General features: G+C 40.4%; 1 protein-coding gene across 2 annotated transcripts; it reads right to left on the bottom strand.

The window, feature by feature from the left end:
• Positions 1-4,185: 4,185 nt before the first annotated feature.
• On the bottom strand, positions 4,186-8,280 carry LOC124001176 (gap junction beta-4 protein-like). Of its 2 annotated transcripts, none has more exons than XM_046307782.1 (2): positions 8,156-8,280; positions 4,186-5,605 (listed from the first exon to the last, which is right to left on the bottom strand). In XM_046307782.1, exon 2 carries the CDS (start codon positions 5,594-5,596, stop codon positions 4,787-4,789), a length of 810 nt encoding a protein of 269 aa, XP_046163738.1. In that variant the 5' UTR covers positions 5,597-5,605; positions 8,156-8,280; the 3' UTR covers positions 4,186-4,786. The 2 variants fall into 2 exon arrangements, with proteins under 2 accessions (XP_046163738.1, XP_046163737.1); XM_046307781.1 differs by lacking the exon at positions 8,156-8,280 and adding an exon at positions 6,920-7,088.
• Positions 8,281-13,997: the final 5,717 nt, after the last annotated feature.

Below are 13,997 nucleotides of genomic sequence, written 5' to 3'. Positions count from 1 at the left end.
ACAGGATGCACCTGAGCTCAATTTTGAGTATCATAACAAAGAGTCTGAATACTTATGTAAATAAGGTATTTCTGTTCTGTTTTTGATTTGTCATTGTGTGGTATTGTGTGTAGATTGCTGAGGAAAAAAATACATGTTATCCATTTTAGAATAAGAATATGTGGAAAAAGTCAAGCGGTCCGTATGCTGTATTTAAGTCAAGGCTCATCCTATATAACTTCTGCTGTACACATTTTTCCTATTCATATACTAGCCATACTGTCTATACACACGATTATATACATATACAGTATATTTATATTCTGAACTTTGACATTGCTCGTTCTGATATTTCAAAGTTTCTTTCTTTACATTTTTGGGGGGGATTTGTGTGTATTGTTAGGGACACTACTAGATGGCAGAAGTTTGCTCGTTGAACATCTCATTCCAAATTCATGGGCATTAATATCAAGTTGGTTGCCCCTTTGCTGCTATAACAGCCTCCACTCTTCTGGGAAGGCTTTCCACTAGATGTTGGAACATTGCTGTGGGGACTTGCTTCAATTCAGCTACAAGAGCATAAGTGAGGTCGGGCACTGATGTTGGGCGATTAGCCCTGGCCCGCAGTCGGCGTTCCAATTCATCCCAAAGGTGTTCGATGGGGTTGAGGTCAGGGCTCTGTGCAGGCAAGTCAAGTTCTTCCACACTGATCTTGACAAGCCATTTCTGTATGGACCTCGCTTTGTGCACGGGGGCATTGTCATGCTGAAACAAGAAAGGGCCTTCCCCAAACTGTTGCCACAAAGTTGGAAGCAGAGAATCATCTAGAATGTAATTGTATGCTGTAGTGTTAAGATTTCCCTTCACTGGAACTAAAGGGCCAAGCCCGAACCAAGAAAAACAGCCGTTTCCACTTCACAATAACAGCACTTACAGTTGACCGGGGCAACTCTAGCAGGGCAGAAATTTGACAAACGGACTTGTTGGATAGATGATATCATATGACTGTGTCTTGTTGAAAGTCACTGAGCTCTTCAGTAAGGCCATTCTGATGCCAATGTTTGTCTATCGAGATTGCATGGCTGTGTGCTCGATTGTATGCAACTGTCAGCAACGGGTGTGGCTGAAATATCCGAATCCTCTAACTTGAAGGGGCGTCCACATACTTTCGTATATTTAGTTGAAGTCGGAAGTTTACATACACCTTAGCCAAATACATTTAAACTCAGTTTTTCACAATTCCTGACATTTCATCCAAGTAAACATTTCCTGTCTTAGGTCAGTTAGGATCACCACTTTATTTTAAGAATGTGAAATGTCAGAATAATAGTAGAGAGAATGATTTAATTCAGCCTTTATTTCTTTCATCACATTCCCAGTGGGTCAGAAGTTTACATACACTCAATTAGCATTTGGTAGCCTTGCCTATAAATTGTTTAACTTGGGTCAAACGTTTTGGGTAGCCTTCCACAAGCTTCCCACAATAAGTTGGGTTAATTTTGGCCCATTCCTCATGACAGAGCTGGTGCAACTGAGTCAGGTTTGTAGGCCTCCTGGGTCGCACATGCTTTTTCAGTTTTGCCCACAAATGTCTATAGGATTGAGGTCAGGGCTTTGTGATGGCCACTCCAATACCCTGACTTTGTTGTCCTTAAGCCATTTTGCCACAACTTTGGAAGTATACTTGGGGTCATTGTCCATTTGGACCCATTTTCGACCAAGCTTTAACCTCCTGACTGATGTCTTGAGATGTTGCTTCAATATATCCACATAATTTTCCTACCTCATTATGTCATCTATTTTGTGAAGTGCACCAGTCCCTCCTGCAGCAAAACACCCCCACAACATGATGCTGCCACCTCCATGGTTCACGGTTGGGATGGTGTTCTTTGGCTTTCTCCAAACATAACAAATTTTCATAATGGCCAAACAGTTCTATTTTTGTTTCAGCAGACCAGAGAACATTTCTCCAAAAAGTGCAAACTTTGTCCCCATGTGCATTTGCAAACCATAGTCTGGCTTTTTTATGGCGGTTTTGGAGCAGTGGCTTCTTCCTTGCTGAGTGCCCTTTCAGGTTATGTCGATATAGGACTTGTTTTACTGTGGATATAGATACAATATTACCTGTTTCCTCCAGCATCTTCACAAGGTCCTTTGCTGTTGTTCTGGGATCGATTTGCACTTGTCGCACCAAAGTACTTTCATCTCTAGGAGACAGAACTCATCTCCTTCCTGAGCGGTATGATGGCTGCGTGGTCCCATGGTGTTTATACTTGCGTACTATTGTTTGTACAGATGAACGTGGTACCTTCAGGTATTTGGAAATTGCTCCCAATGATGAACCAGACTTGTGGAGGTCTACAATACACTAAGTTGACTTGTGGAGGTCTTGGCTGATTTATTTTGATTTTCCCATGATGTCAAGCAAAGAGGCAGTGAGTTTGAAGGTAGGCCTTGACATACATCCACAGGTACACCTCCAATTGACTCAAATGATGTCAATTAACCTATCAGAAGCTTCTAAAGCCATTCAATAATTTTCGTGAATTTTCTAAGCTGTTTAAAGGCACAGTCAACTTAGTGTATGTAAACTTCTGACCCACTGGAATTGTAATACAGTGTTATAAGTGAAATAATCTATCTGTAACAATTGTTGTAAAAATGACTTGTGTCATGCACAAAGAAACCTACTTGCCAAAACGAAAGTTCGTTAACAAGAAATTTGTGGAATGGTTGAAAAATTAGTTTTAATGACTCCAACCCACGTGTATGTAAACTTCTGACTTCAACTGTATAGTGTATACTGCACTGTTGGAGCTACAAACATAAGCATTTCACTGCACCTGCGATTACATCTGTAAAATATATGTACACAACCAATACAATTTGATTTGTTGTTACTGTCAAGCCAAACATGTTTGGCATGACAGGGAGTCGGCATTTTAGCACAAACAAACTGACACTCACCACATCTATGTCTCATCATCGTTATTATCATTGGGGAATACAGATGTGAACATATTTCAGACTAAACATATTTATCTTTTCTGTAGATTTTGCTCAAATAAAATATGTGGTCCTGCATTGTTTGACAGGGGAGTGTGTGGGAGTGCATGCTGTCTGTGTTCTTGATTGTACTGTATGTATGTGTGAAATGTAGCCAGCTAGGACGCTGCATGCGTGGGTGTAGCTGAGTGGGTGAATCATGCAGCAGAATATCTGCCATTACTAGCTGGTCAGATTGACTGAGAAGAAAAGCAAAAAACACTGATATTATGCCACATCTGACATCCTCGCTCTTACTTATCAGCTTATGTCAATTTATGTTTGAATAATAGGAAGATTCCGCCATAAATGAATGAGGGACAATAAGCTGTGTAAGTGGCAACGAGAAAGCACAAGAGGAAAGTGTTATTGTGGTTAGATGACAAAGGGAAGAATAGAACTCGAGAGTGAGGGAGAGAGGCTGAGGATAATGGATAGATAGAATGGTAGGAGGGAAGTACAAGTAAAAGTTCAAAAGGTGCCGCTTATGTATAATGTTATGTAAATGCTAATGTTCTGGGCAGGCGGGCACTATGCTGTGCTGCTGATGTAGTGTGCTATTTTAAAAGGTGCTTTAGCTGAGCGAGAAAGCGAGAGAGACAGAAGCAGTGTGGAATGTGGCTCCAGAACACAGTCGGGGGGATAGAACCTGCAAGAGAGAAAGAGAGAGAGAGAGAGAGTAAAAAGACGGGTTCAGAAAAAGTAGAGCTTTTGAATTTATATTTCTAACGATTGTTGTTGTAACCTTTGAATGTGTAAAAATTGCGGTAGCTTTGTGAATTGTATAAAGGTTGTTGTCTTTGAATCATGTTCGCGTGCAGTAAGAAAAGTAGTCGTGAGTTGTTTGTGGTGGCAATGCAAATACTGTTTGGATGAAGAGTTAGAAGTGATTTAAATAGTGTTCTGAGTGAGTGAGGTGAGCGTTGCACATTTCAGAATAACGGAGTAGGAGTCATGGCGTTTGTTATGGCCATCGGACTCTGAGTCATGAGCATAATAAATATTCAATTGAATATTAATATTCTGATATTCTATACTGTGATTTTCATTGGGGACTAGACCTGACCTAGCCTACTACTAATGCCTGGTCCCAAATCAAATCCTAGCACTCTACATAGAGGTTCTGGACTGTGCCTTAATATATTGAACATGTATATGTTCAATCTTTAAAAATACAATAATTTATTTCACGCATACAGACTTTTACTTCCCGAAATACAAGATCGATAAGTGATCTGTAAAGAATTTAAAGTAAAGACAAAAATTCACACGGTTCTTGAATATTAAACATTTATAAAACATTACTGTGCAAAAAGTCTGTATTTTATTTAGCCATTTTACTATAAACCCTTAAATCTCTGGATGTTAAATATTGGGAAAGCTATTTAAAATGTACGTTGATGTTCTGTAATATAATTCTATCTTGACTAGGTTGGGGATTTGAAATACTCTTCAAGTCAAGGAAGTGGCTAAAACAAAAAATATGACTAAGACATAATATCATGTAAGTACTAAATAATTAGTGCTACAGTGCTGAAACATAAAAAAATAGATGAACAATTGTAAGCTATGTAAACAAACGGCAACAGAAGTAAACAAACAAAGTAAACAAAAAACACAACGAACCACAAGCAGACACACACCACAGTTATCTGTACATGTAGGAGTCCATTTATAAAGCTTCTTATTCCTGTGTAAGGTCCTTCTGTTCTTCATGATTCTTGCACAGTCCCAATATGCACCAAAATCATACAGATCAGGGCTACAGGCCTGTGGCAGCAGCCTCCTCTGCCTTCTTCTGTCTGTTGATGTTCTGCTGGCTCCCAATAGTTGGATCTACCCTGATGTACGATGACCTCGGCAGAGCAATGTTGGTGACCTTATGCCGCTCAGCAAAGAGCAGTCTCTCGTTGGCCTTCCATACTTTGAGCACCTTCTGTAAGCGCATGCCCACCAGATAGAACATCTCCAGTATGCACATGAAGACGCAGAGTACTGAGGAGACCACCATGAAGATGGTGAAGATCTTCTTCTCCGTGGGCCTGGAGATGTAGCAGTCCACTGTGTTGGGGCAAGGCTCCAGGGCACACTTGGAGAGACGTGGCATGTCATACCCATGGTAGATATAGTAGAGAATGTAGAGGAAGGCTACATCAAACCCGGCCTTGAAAATCAGGCTGACCAGGTAGGTCCACCACAGGCCTCCACGTTTCTTCCCTGGGTTGGCGTACAGGTGAGAGCCCTGGTGTTGGGCAGTATACTTTGAATCCTTCCCCTCGCGGTACTTGACGTGCGCCACCACCATGAGAGAGGGACAGGTGACGAAAATGAGCTGTAGGGCCCACAGGCGGATGTGTGAGATGGGGAAGATGCTGTCGTAGCAGACGTTGGTGCAGCCGGGCTGCCTGGTATTGCACACAAAGTCCTTGTTCTCGTCTCCCCACACGGGCTGGGCGGCCACCACGAACACCATGACACGAAACACAAATACCATGGACAGCCACACACGGCCGAACACTGTGGAGTACTTGTTGACCCCGCTAAGGAGGCTCTCCAGTGCTGACCAGTTCATCCCTGCAGACTGTCAACACAGGCACCATGAACACAGAGAGAGTCAGAAGTCAGTCACAAGGCAAAATGGTCAAACACAGGGTTACAATCCGTCTATCATCAATTAGATATATAGACTTAACCTGGCCACAAAGACACTGACACAGCCAATCGTCCATCCTTTTCAGTGCTGTAAAATAGACTATGATGGCATTGGTGATGACATTAGCTCTCGCTTGCTACTTTGTGACTCTAACACAAAGCAGTCTAGGAAACAAGGTCACTAAATGAAGAAACCACACCCCATTTACAATACAGGAAGTATATTTAATCTAAAACTCTTGATGAAAAGAAATGAGTGAATTGTATTCTTGACACATCATTTCATCCATCATGAATTGGAAGCCTAAATAAAACTACATCTAAATGGGATATGGTATGTGTATCAGTTTTTGTGTTACATCAAAAATAATTAGTCCATGGAGATTAAACTAATCTACCTTCTGATAGGATTTATCAGCTCTAGATGCTTTTAGCGCTCCGAAGCACAGCAATCAATTTTGAAACTATAGGCCTTAGAGAAATGTCAAATGGAACGCCTACTTTTCCATAATGTCAGTAATGATGTACAACTATTCCACTGTATTGTATGCCTCCAACATCCACTCAGACTATTAACTGTTAGAGACTATTTGACAAGTATTCAGTATTCCAGATCATGATTATATTTGATTGAAAGATTTATTATTACTGAAGTCTTTGCAACAACAGTACTTGCCAGTAAATTGTCATTTAAATGTGTAGAAAGCAAAAGTATGTTCTCTCTACATTCAAAACACATCACCGGGCTCTAATCAACATTAGTCTAAACAAGCAACATTCACTGAACAGACGGTGTAACAATAGAACAAATGTCTTTTTTTTTTTTACAAAGTGTTCAAGTCAACACTCCGACCATAGTTATTGTAGCATCTTTACTCTTGTAAGACATGTATTAGTCAGTGTAAGTGTTAACGAGTGTTAAACCGTATTACTTTAAATGACACCATTGATTGATGTATTTGATTTTATGTACTGCTAAAGGATGGTATCCTCGAGTGTCCTGAAAGGCATCTGTCAAATAAAATGTATTATTATTGTTAAAGACATGTTTAAGCACCTTGAGTATAGAACACCTAATGTGTAGAGATTATAAACATACAGGTATGAAAACAGGAGTGGTTATATTGCACAGAGCGTATACTGTGGTAGGCCTACCTCCAGTTTTCAGAATTTTAAAGTTTATTTACCCCAATTTCCCTAAGATAATATAGTTAAGGCATGTGTTTCTTAAAGTAGACCTTACCTGGAATATGAATATGGAAATATTACAGCAGAACAAACACAGCTGGAAGATTCTATCAAGTAGCTAGCTCCCTGCTCCACTTCAGAAATCCTGTCAAACCTGATCAAGGGCTAAGCCTGTTGTCACCTGGAAAACTACAGAGTGCAAACAGCCTAGCCTACCTGCCCCAGGTGTGTGAGGAGTGAGTGAAGAGGAGTGTATGCTATTGCCAGTGGTATAGTTTTTCTACATGTTAATCAGAGGGTGTGGGTGTGTGTTTATCTATTCATGAGGAAACCACACAAGACCAGACATGTTGTTACACGCCCACCCAACCTCAATGAGAGAGTATGGCTGTGGGCTGTAGGCTTACTGTAAGAAGTAAGAGTAATAGTAGGATTTCACACCTGTGGTATCCATGTTAATGAAACTGCAATTACTTTATGTAGGCCTAACATATAACACTGAATGAGGACTGAATAACCTCTATGGCAATTAATGCGTCTACTAGGTTTCTTGTCAAGGCAAAATGTTTTCTTTTTAAATGGGTGTCTGTCGTCAGAATTGGGCAAACATTCAATATCATGTTTCATCACCAATGTCTATCATTGAAATAACATGAAATAATAAAAAACTATGTATTTTCCCCCAAAATCAATGTTACTAAACTGTGGGTCAAGGACTCCCTCTGGTGCTGAGAATATGAATGAAAATGCTCACAGTATTGTTTTTCCAGCGCACACATTAACGTCACGTTAGTGACGTGTGTACACCAAGTCCCTAGAAACTAAAACTGTTTAGCACCGCTGTCAACGAACGAAGCTTTTGTCAACCTGTCTTTCATCGAATTGTCATTGCAATACTTTATTCAACAGCTTTTTGTAAGTAACTAGCTAGTTAACTACAAATATATTTACTAGCTAGATTTGCTGCGTTTCTAACGTGTTAGCTTGTCTCCCAAATACTGTATGTCAAATTCTAGCTTATAGCTAGATAATTATGGTGGTTAAATGCAAGTACTTCTGCAATAGTTAGTTACGTATATCAATATTATTGCATGAACTGTATTGTACTATTATGTTATGTTTGTACAGACGGAGAGACAAAGAGTGGGTATAATTTGTGGAAGGTTCCAAAAGGAATCTGTTCCAAAAACTTCGTAAATAACAAGGTTGCCAACAAACGCATACAAAGTTGTATAGCGGCCGAATAAGATACCGGGTAGGAAGTGTGCTATTTCAAAAGTGTTTCACTCACCACGTTTATTCCGAAAAATGTCTGTCCTCACTCTGGTAGCCTATGGACTGATATTAAGAACAAGCTATGTGGTGGGTTCATGCCTTTTCTGCAGCTAGTTAGCTAGGTGAATTGATCGTGCTAACGTTACTTGTATGCGTTTGGCAACGTTGTACTTTACTAAGTTCTTGGAACATATTCCTGTTGGAACGTAACACAAATTATACCTACCCTAAAGTATTGGTTTTGTGAACTGTAATTAAAGGTCCCAGAAATGTTCCATATGCACAGAAAGCTTTTTCTCATGTTTTGTGCACATATTCATTTTCAGCCCTGTTAGTGAGCATTTCTCTTTTGCCCAGATAAACAATCCACCAGGTGTGGCATATCAAGAAACTGATTAAACCACATGATCATTACACAGGTGCGCCTTGTGCTGCGGACAATAAAGGGCCACTCTAAAATGTGCAGTTTGATCACACAACACAATGCCACAGATGTCCCAAGTTTTGACGGAGTGTGTCATTGACATGTTGACTGCAGGAATGTCCACCAGAGCTGTTGCCAGAGAATTGAATGTCCATAAGCTGCCTCCAATGTAATTTTAGAGAATTTGTGTAGTTCGTCCAACCGGCCTAACAACCGCAGACCACGTGTAACCACGGCATCCGACTTCTTCACCTGCAGGATTGTCTGAGACCAGCCACCCGGACAGCTGATTTGAATTTTTTTCAATTTCCCCTTTATTTAACCAGGTAAGCTAGTTGAGAACAAGTTCTCATTTGCAACTGCGACCTGGCCAAGATAAAGCATAGCATTTCGACACATACAACAACACAGAGTTACACATGGAATGAACAAAACATACAGTCAATAATAATGTAGGATAAAAAGTCTATATACAGTGAGTGCAAATAAGGTCAAATAAGGGAGTTAAGGCAATAAACAAGCCATGGTGGCGAAGTAATTACAATATGGCAATTAAACACTGGAATGGTAGATGTGCAAAAGATGGATGTGCAAGTAGAGATACTGTGGTGCAAAAGGAGCAAAATAAATAAATACAGTATGGGAAGGAGGTAGATAGATGGGCTGTATACAGATGGGCTATGAACAGGTGCAGTGATCTGTGAGCTGCTCTGACAGCTGGTTCTTAAAGCTAGTGAGGGAGATGGGAATCTCCAGCTTCAGTGATTTTTTGTTCCAGTCAGTGGCAGCAGAGAACTGGAAGGAAAGGCGACCAAAGGAGGAATTGGCTTTGGGGGTGACCAGTGAGATTTATCTGCTGGAGCGTGTGTTAAGAGTGGGTGCTGCTATGGTGACCAGCGAGCTGAGATAGGGTGAGGCTTTACCTAGCAGAGACTTGTAGATAACCTGTAGCCAGTGGGTTTGGCGACGAGTATGAAGCGAGGGCCAGCCAACGAGAGCGTACAGGTCGCAGTGGTGGGTAGTATATGGGGCTTTGGTGACAAAACGGATGGCACTGCGATAGACTACATCCAGTTTGCTGAGTACAGTGTTGAAGGCTATTTTATAGATGACATCACCAAAGTCAAGGATCGGTAGGATGGTCAGTTTTACGAGGGTATCTTTGGCAGCATGAGTGAAGGAAGCTTTGTTGCGAAATAGGAAGCCAATTCTAGATTTAATTTTTTGATTGGAGATGCTTAATGTGAGTCTGGAAGGAGAGTTTACAGGCTAGCCAGACACCTAGATATTTGTAGTTATCCACGTATTCTAAGTCAGAGCCGTCCAGAGTAGTGATGCTGGATGGGTGGGCAGGTGCGGGCAATGATCGGTTGAATAGCATGCATTTAGTTTTATTTGCGTTTAAGAGCAGTTGGAGGCCACGGAAGGAGAGTTGTATAGCATTGAAGCTCGTCTGGAGGTTAGTTAACACAGTGTCCAAAGAAGGGCCAGAAGTATACAGAATGGTGTCGTCTGTGTAGAGGTGGATTAGAGAATCACCAGCAGCAAGAGCGACATCATTGATGTATACAGAGAAGAGAGTCGGCCCGAGAATTGAACCCTCTGGCACCCCCATAGAGACTGCCAGAGGTCCGGACAACAGGCCCTCCGATTTGACACACTGAACTCTATTAGATAAGTAGTTGGGGAACCAGACGAGGCAATCATTTGAGAAACCAAGGCTGCGGAGTCTGCCAATAAGAATGTGGTGATTGACAGAGTCGAAAGCCTTGGCCAGGTCGATGAATACAGCTGCACAGTAATGTCTCTTATGGATGGCGGTTATGATATCGTTAAGGACCTTGAGCCTTAACGATGAAACTGGGTTTGCACAATTGAATAATTTCTGCATAAATTGTCAATAACCATCTCAGTGTAACGGCGTTCGTCTGTTGAAGGAGAAGCGGACCAAAATGCAGCGTGGTGGTTACTCATGTTCTTTAATGAAGAATCATGATACATGAAATAACTTATAAATATACAAAAACAACAAACGGAACGTGAAAACCTATACAGCCTGTCTGGTGAACAACTACACAGAGACAGGAACAATCACCCACAAAATACACAGTGAAACCCAGGCTACCTAAATATGGTTCCCAATCAGAGACAACGAGAATCACCTGACTCTGATTGAGAACCGCCTCAGCCAAGCCTATGTAAGGCACACCCCTAATCAGCCACAATCCCAATGCCTACAAAAAAAAACAATACGACAACACAATAAACCCATGTCACACCCTGGCCTGAACAAATAATTAAAGAAAACACAAAATACTAAGACCAAGGCGTGACACTCAGGGAAGCTCATCTGCAGACTCGTCATCATAACCAGGGTCTTGATCTGACTGCAGTTTGTCATCATAACCGACTTAAGTGGGAAATATTCTTCTTCGATGGCCACTGGCACGCTGGAGAAGTGTGCTCTTCACGGATTAATTCTGGTTTCAATCTGGTGAAAAAGGGCATAATGAAAATAGTAATTTTTATTGTACACAGTGAGTCCATGCAACTTATTTGACTTGTTATTTACATTTTTTACTCCTGAACATATTTTGGAATGCCATAACAAAGAGATCTTGTTTTCTCATGGTCTGAGAGTCTTAGATGCCTTTTGGCCAACTCCAAGTGGGCTGTCATGTGCCTTTTACTGAGTGGCTTCCGTCTGGCCACTCTACCATAAATGCCTGATTGGTGGAGTGCTGCAGAGATGAGAGAACCTTCCAGAAGGACAACCATCTCCACAGAGGAACTCTGGAGATCTGTCATTATGGGATATTGCTTGTAGATTGCTGATCATTAAAAAAATGTAATCCATTTTAGAGAAGGCTGTAATGTAACAATGTGGAACAAGTTAAGGGGTCTGAATAATTTCTGATGGCACTGTTTATATCATTTCATGGAAGCTTTTAAAATTGTCCATTGCTTTGTTGTTTCTAATGACCTTTGTATCTTAATCTTTTTAAATTATAACTGGCAGTAGCATGTATTCGTTTTGTGAGCGCTGTGAGATATTTAACAGGTTTATTTGCCATTAAGTAGTATACTTTATTTGAGTTTAACATGTAGTTTTTGGTTCTCTTCAAAAGTAAAATATTGTATTCCTGCTTAAGTTTCTTTACCTTGTAGAGATTGTTGTGGAAATTACCACCAGAGACACCTGAAGTAAATCTTAAAATGAATCATTCTTTTTTAACAGCAATCTGAAGCAGTGTTTTTCAAATATCTATTCGATAATATATCAACTGGGACAGTTGGCTTTTCAGTAGGACCGAGAGGAAAAATGGCTACCTCTGTATTTTACACAAGAATCACTCTGAGTCATCAGGTGACCACTTACGCAATATAGTTGCTTATGCTCATTCTTCAACATAAATGCGTGGAACTGCGTCAAAATGCTGTAGACACCTTGGGGAATACGTAGAAAAAGGAATCTGGTTGATAGCCCATTCACTGCTCAATAGGGACGCATCGGAACGCAGAGCTTTCAAAACATGAGTCACTTCCAGATTGGATTTTTCTCAGGCTTTCGCCTGCAATATCAGTTGTGTTATACTCACAGACAATATTTTTACAGTTTTGGAAACTTTAGTGTTTTCTACCCTAAGCTGTCAATTATATGCATATTCTAGCATCTTGTCCTGACAAAATAGCCTGTTTACTCTGGGAATGTTATTTTTCCAAAAATGAAAATACTGCCCCCTATGAACCATGTGTATCTTCAACAGTTCTCTTACCGTTACTTCCTATACTTATAAAATAACTCCTTGTGCTATTACCTGTGGCTCCCGCTTCTCCTCTTAAGGATCAGACCCTTTTTTTCAATTTATGCCTAAAATGACATACCCAAATCGAACTGCCTGTGGCTCAAGACCTGAAACAAGGATATGCATATTCTTGATACTATTGCAAAGGAAACACTTTGAAGTTTGTGGAAATGTGAAATTAATGTAGACAAATATAACACATTAGATCTGGTAAAAGATAATACAAACAAAAAAAGCGTTTTCTATTTTTTTTGCATCTTTGAAATGCAAGAGAATGGCCAGACAGTGATGTAGGATTCTAGGTGTACTATAGATGTTGTCCACAAGATGGCAGCAGTGTGCGTGCAAATGTTCAGTCTGAGTCATTGAAGATTTACATCACTACACAATATTTTGTATCAAGTCTGCCAGGAGTTTGCCCAAATGTGCCGAATTGGTCAATTTTTACATTTTCAAGTACATAGGTGTAGAGAACATACAAAAATGTAATGGCACTAAAACATTAAAGGTTACACACTCCCAGGAATTCCATACATGATGGATCATTAGCTTCCTTACAGAAAATACATTAACCTTCACACATCTAGATGGCCGGGCGGGGTGGGGGTGGAGCCAGAGACATCAGTGGGATCAAACTGTAGAACCCAGTTCCCACATTTGACTATAACCATGGATTTTATCAAACAAAACTACAATACATTTGTATCTCTGGGACCCTCAAGATGACAAATCAGAGCACGATTACTGAATGTAAGTACATTATTTACCTTCAGAGGTGAATGTATCAAACCAGTTGCTGTGATAAGTGTTTTGTTGTTGTGCACTATCCTCAAACAATAGCATGGTGTTTGTTTGCTGTAATAGCTACTGTAAATTGGACACTGCAGTTAGAATAACAATAATGTAAGTTTTCTGCCCATATAAGACTATGTCCCGGAAAGTTCTAGTCACATTATCACATACTGAGCTACAACTGTCCCGGTTTAAGGACACTGATCCAGTAGAGGATAAATAACTGTACACCTTTGATTGTAATTCCACACCAAGGCTGACTAAGACCTTTTTAAAATAATGAAGATCTTCTCTTCTCTTAACAGAAGAAGCCGTGTTGCTGGGAGCACAAATATCTCTTAATGAAATTTAAAGGGCATTGGATAGCATAAATAAAGGCAAATCACCTGGATGGGACTGTTTTCCTCCTGAGGTCTATTTGACATTTTTGAATCAACTATGATTCCATGGATGATATTTTACTATATCTCGACAATGTATCTCAATTGCTCCAAAACGCATTGAAGATCATAGGTAAATTCAGCTTCATCTCAAGTTCTAAAATGTATTTAATCAAATCAGCCCTAGTTCCTCTCAAGACCCCGATGTAGGACTCCGTCTCTATTTATGGAATTCCAATTGTTTCCCATTTGAAATATTTGAGAGTAGATATACACTACATGGCCAAAAGTATGTGAACACCTGCTCGTCGAAAATCTCATTCCAAAATCATGGACATTAATATGGAGTTGGACCCGGTTTGCTGCTATATCAGCCTCCTCTGGGAAGGCTTTCCACTAGAACATTGCTGTGGGGACTTGCTTCCATTCAGCCACAAGAGCATTAGGGAGGTCGGG

Source organism: Oncorhynchus gorbuscha, linkage group LG17 (genome assembly GCF_021184085.1).
Source record: "Oncorhynchus gorbuscha isolate QuinsamMale2020 ecotype Even-year linkage group LG17, OgorEven_v1.0, whole genome shotgun sequence".
NCBI lineage: Eukaryota > Metazoa > Chordata > Actinopteri > Salmoniformes > Salmonidae > Oncorhynchus > Oncorhynchus gorbuscha.
The sequence above is the reverse complement of the archived record's forward strand: the minus strand, read 5'-3'. Positions and strand labels throughout refer to the sequence as shown.

Coding starts and splice junctions, on each gene's coding strand:
- LOC124001176 (XM_046307782.1), bottom strand. CDS start 5,596: ATGAACTGGTCAGCACTGGAGAGCCTCCTTAGCGGGGTCAACAAGTAC.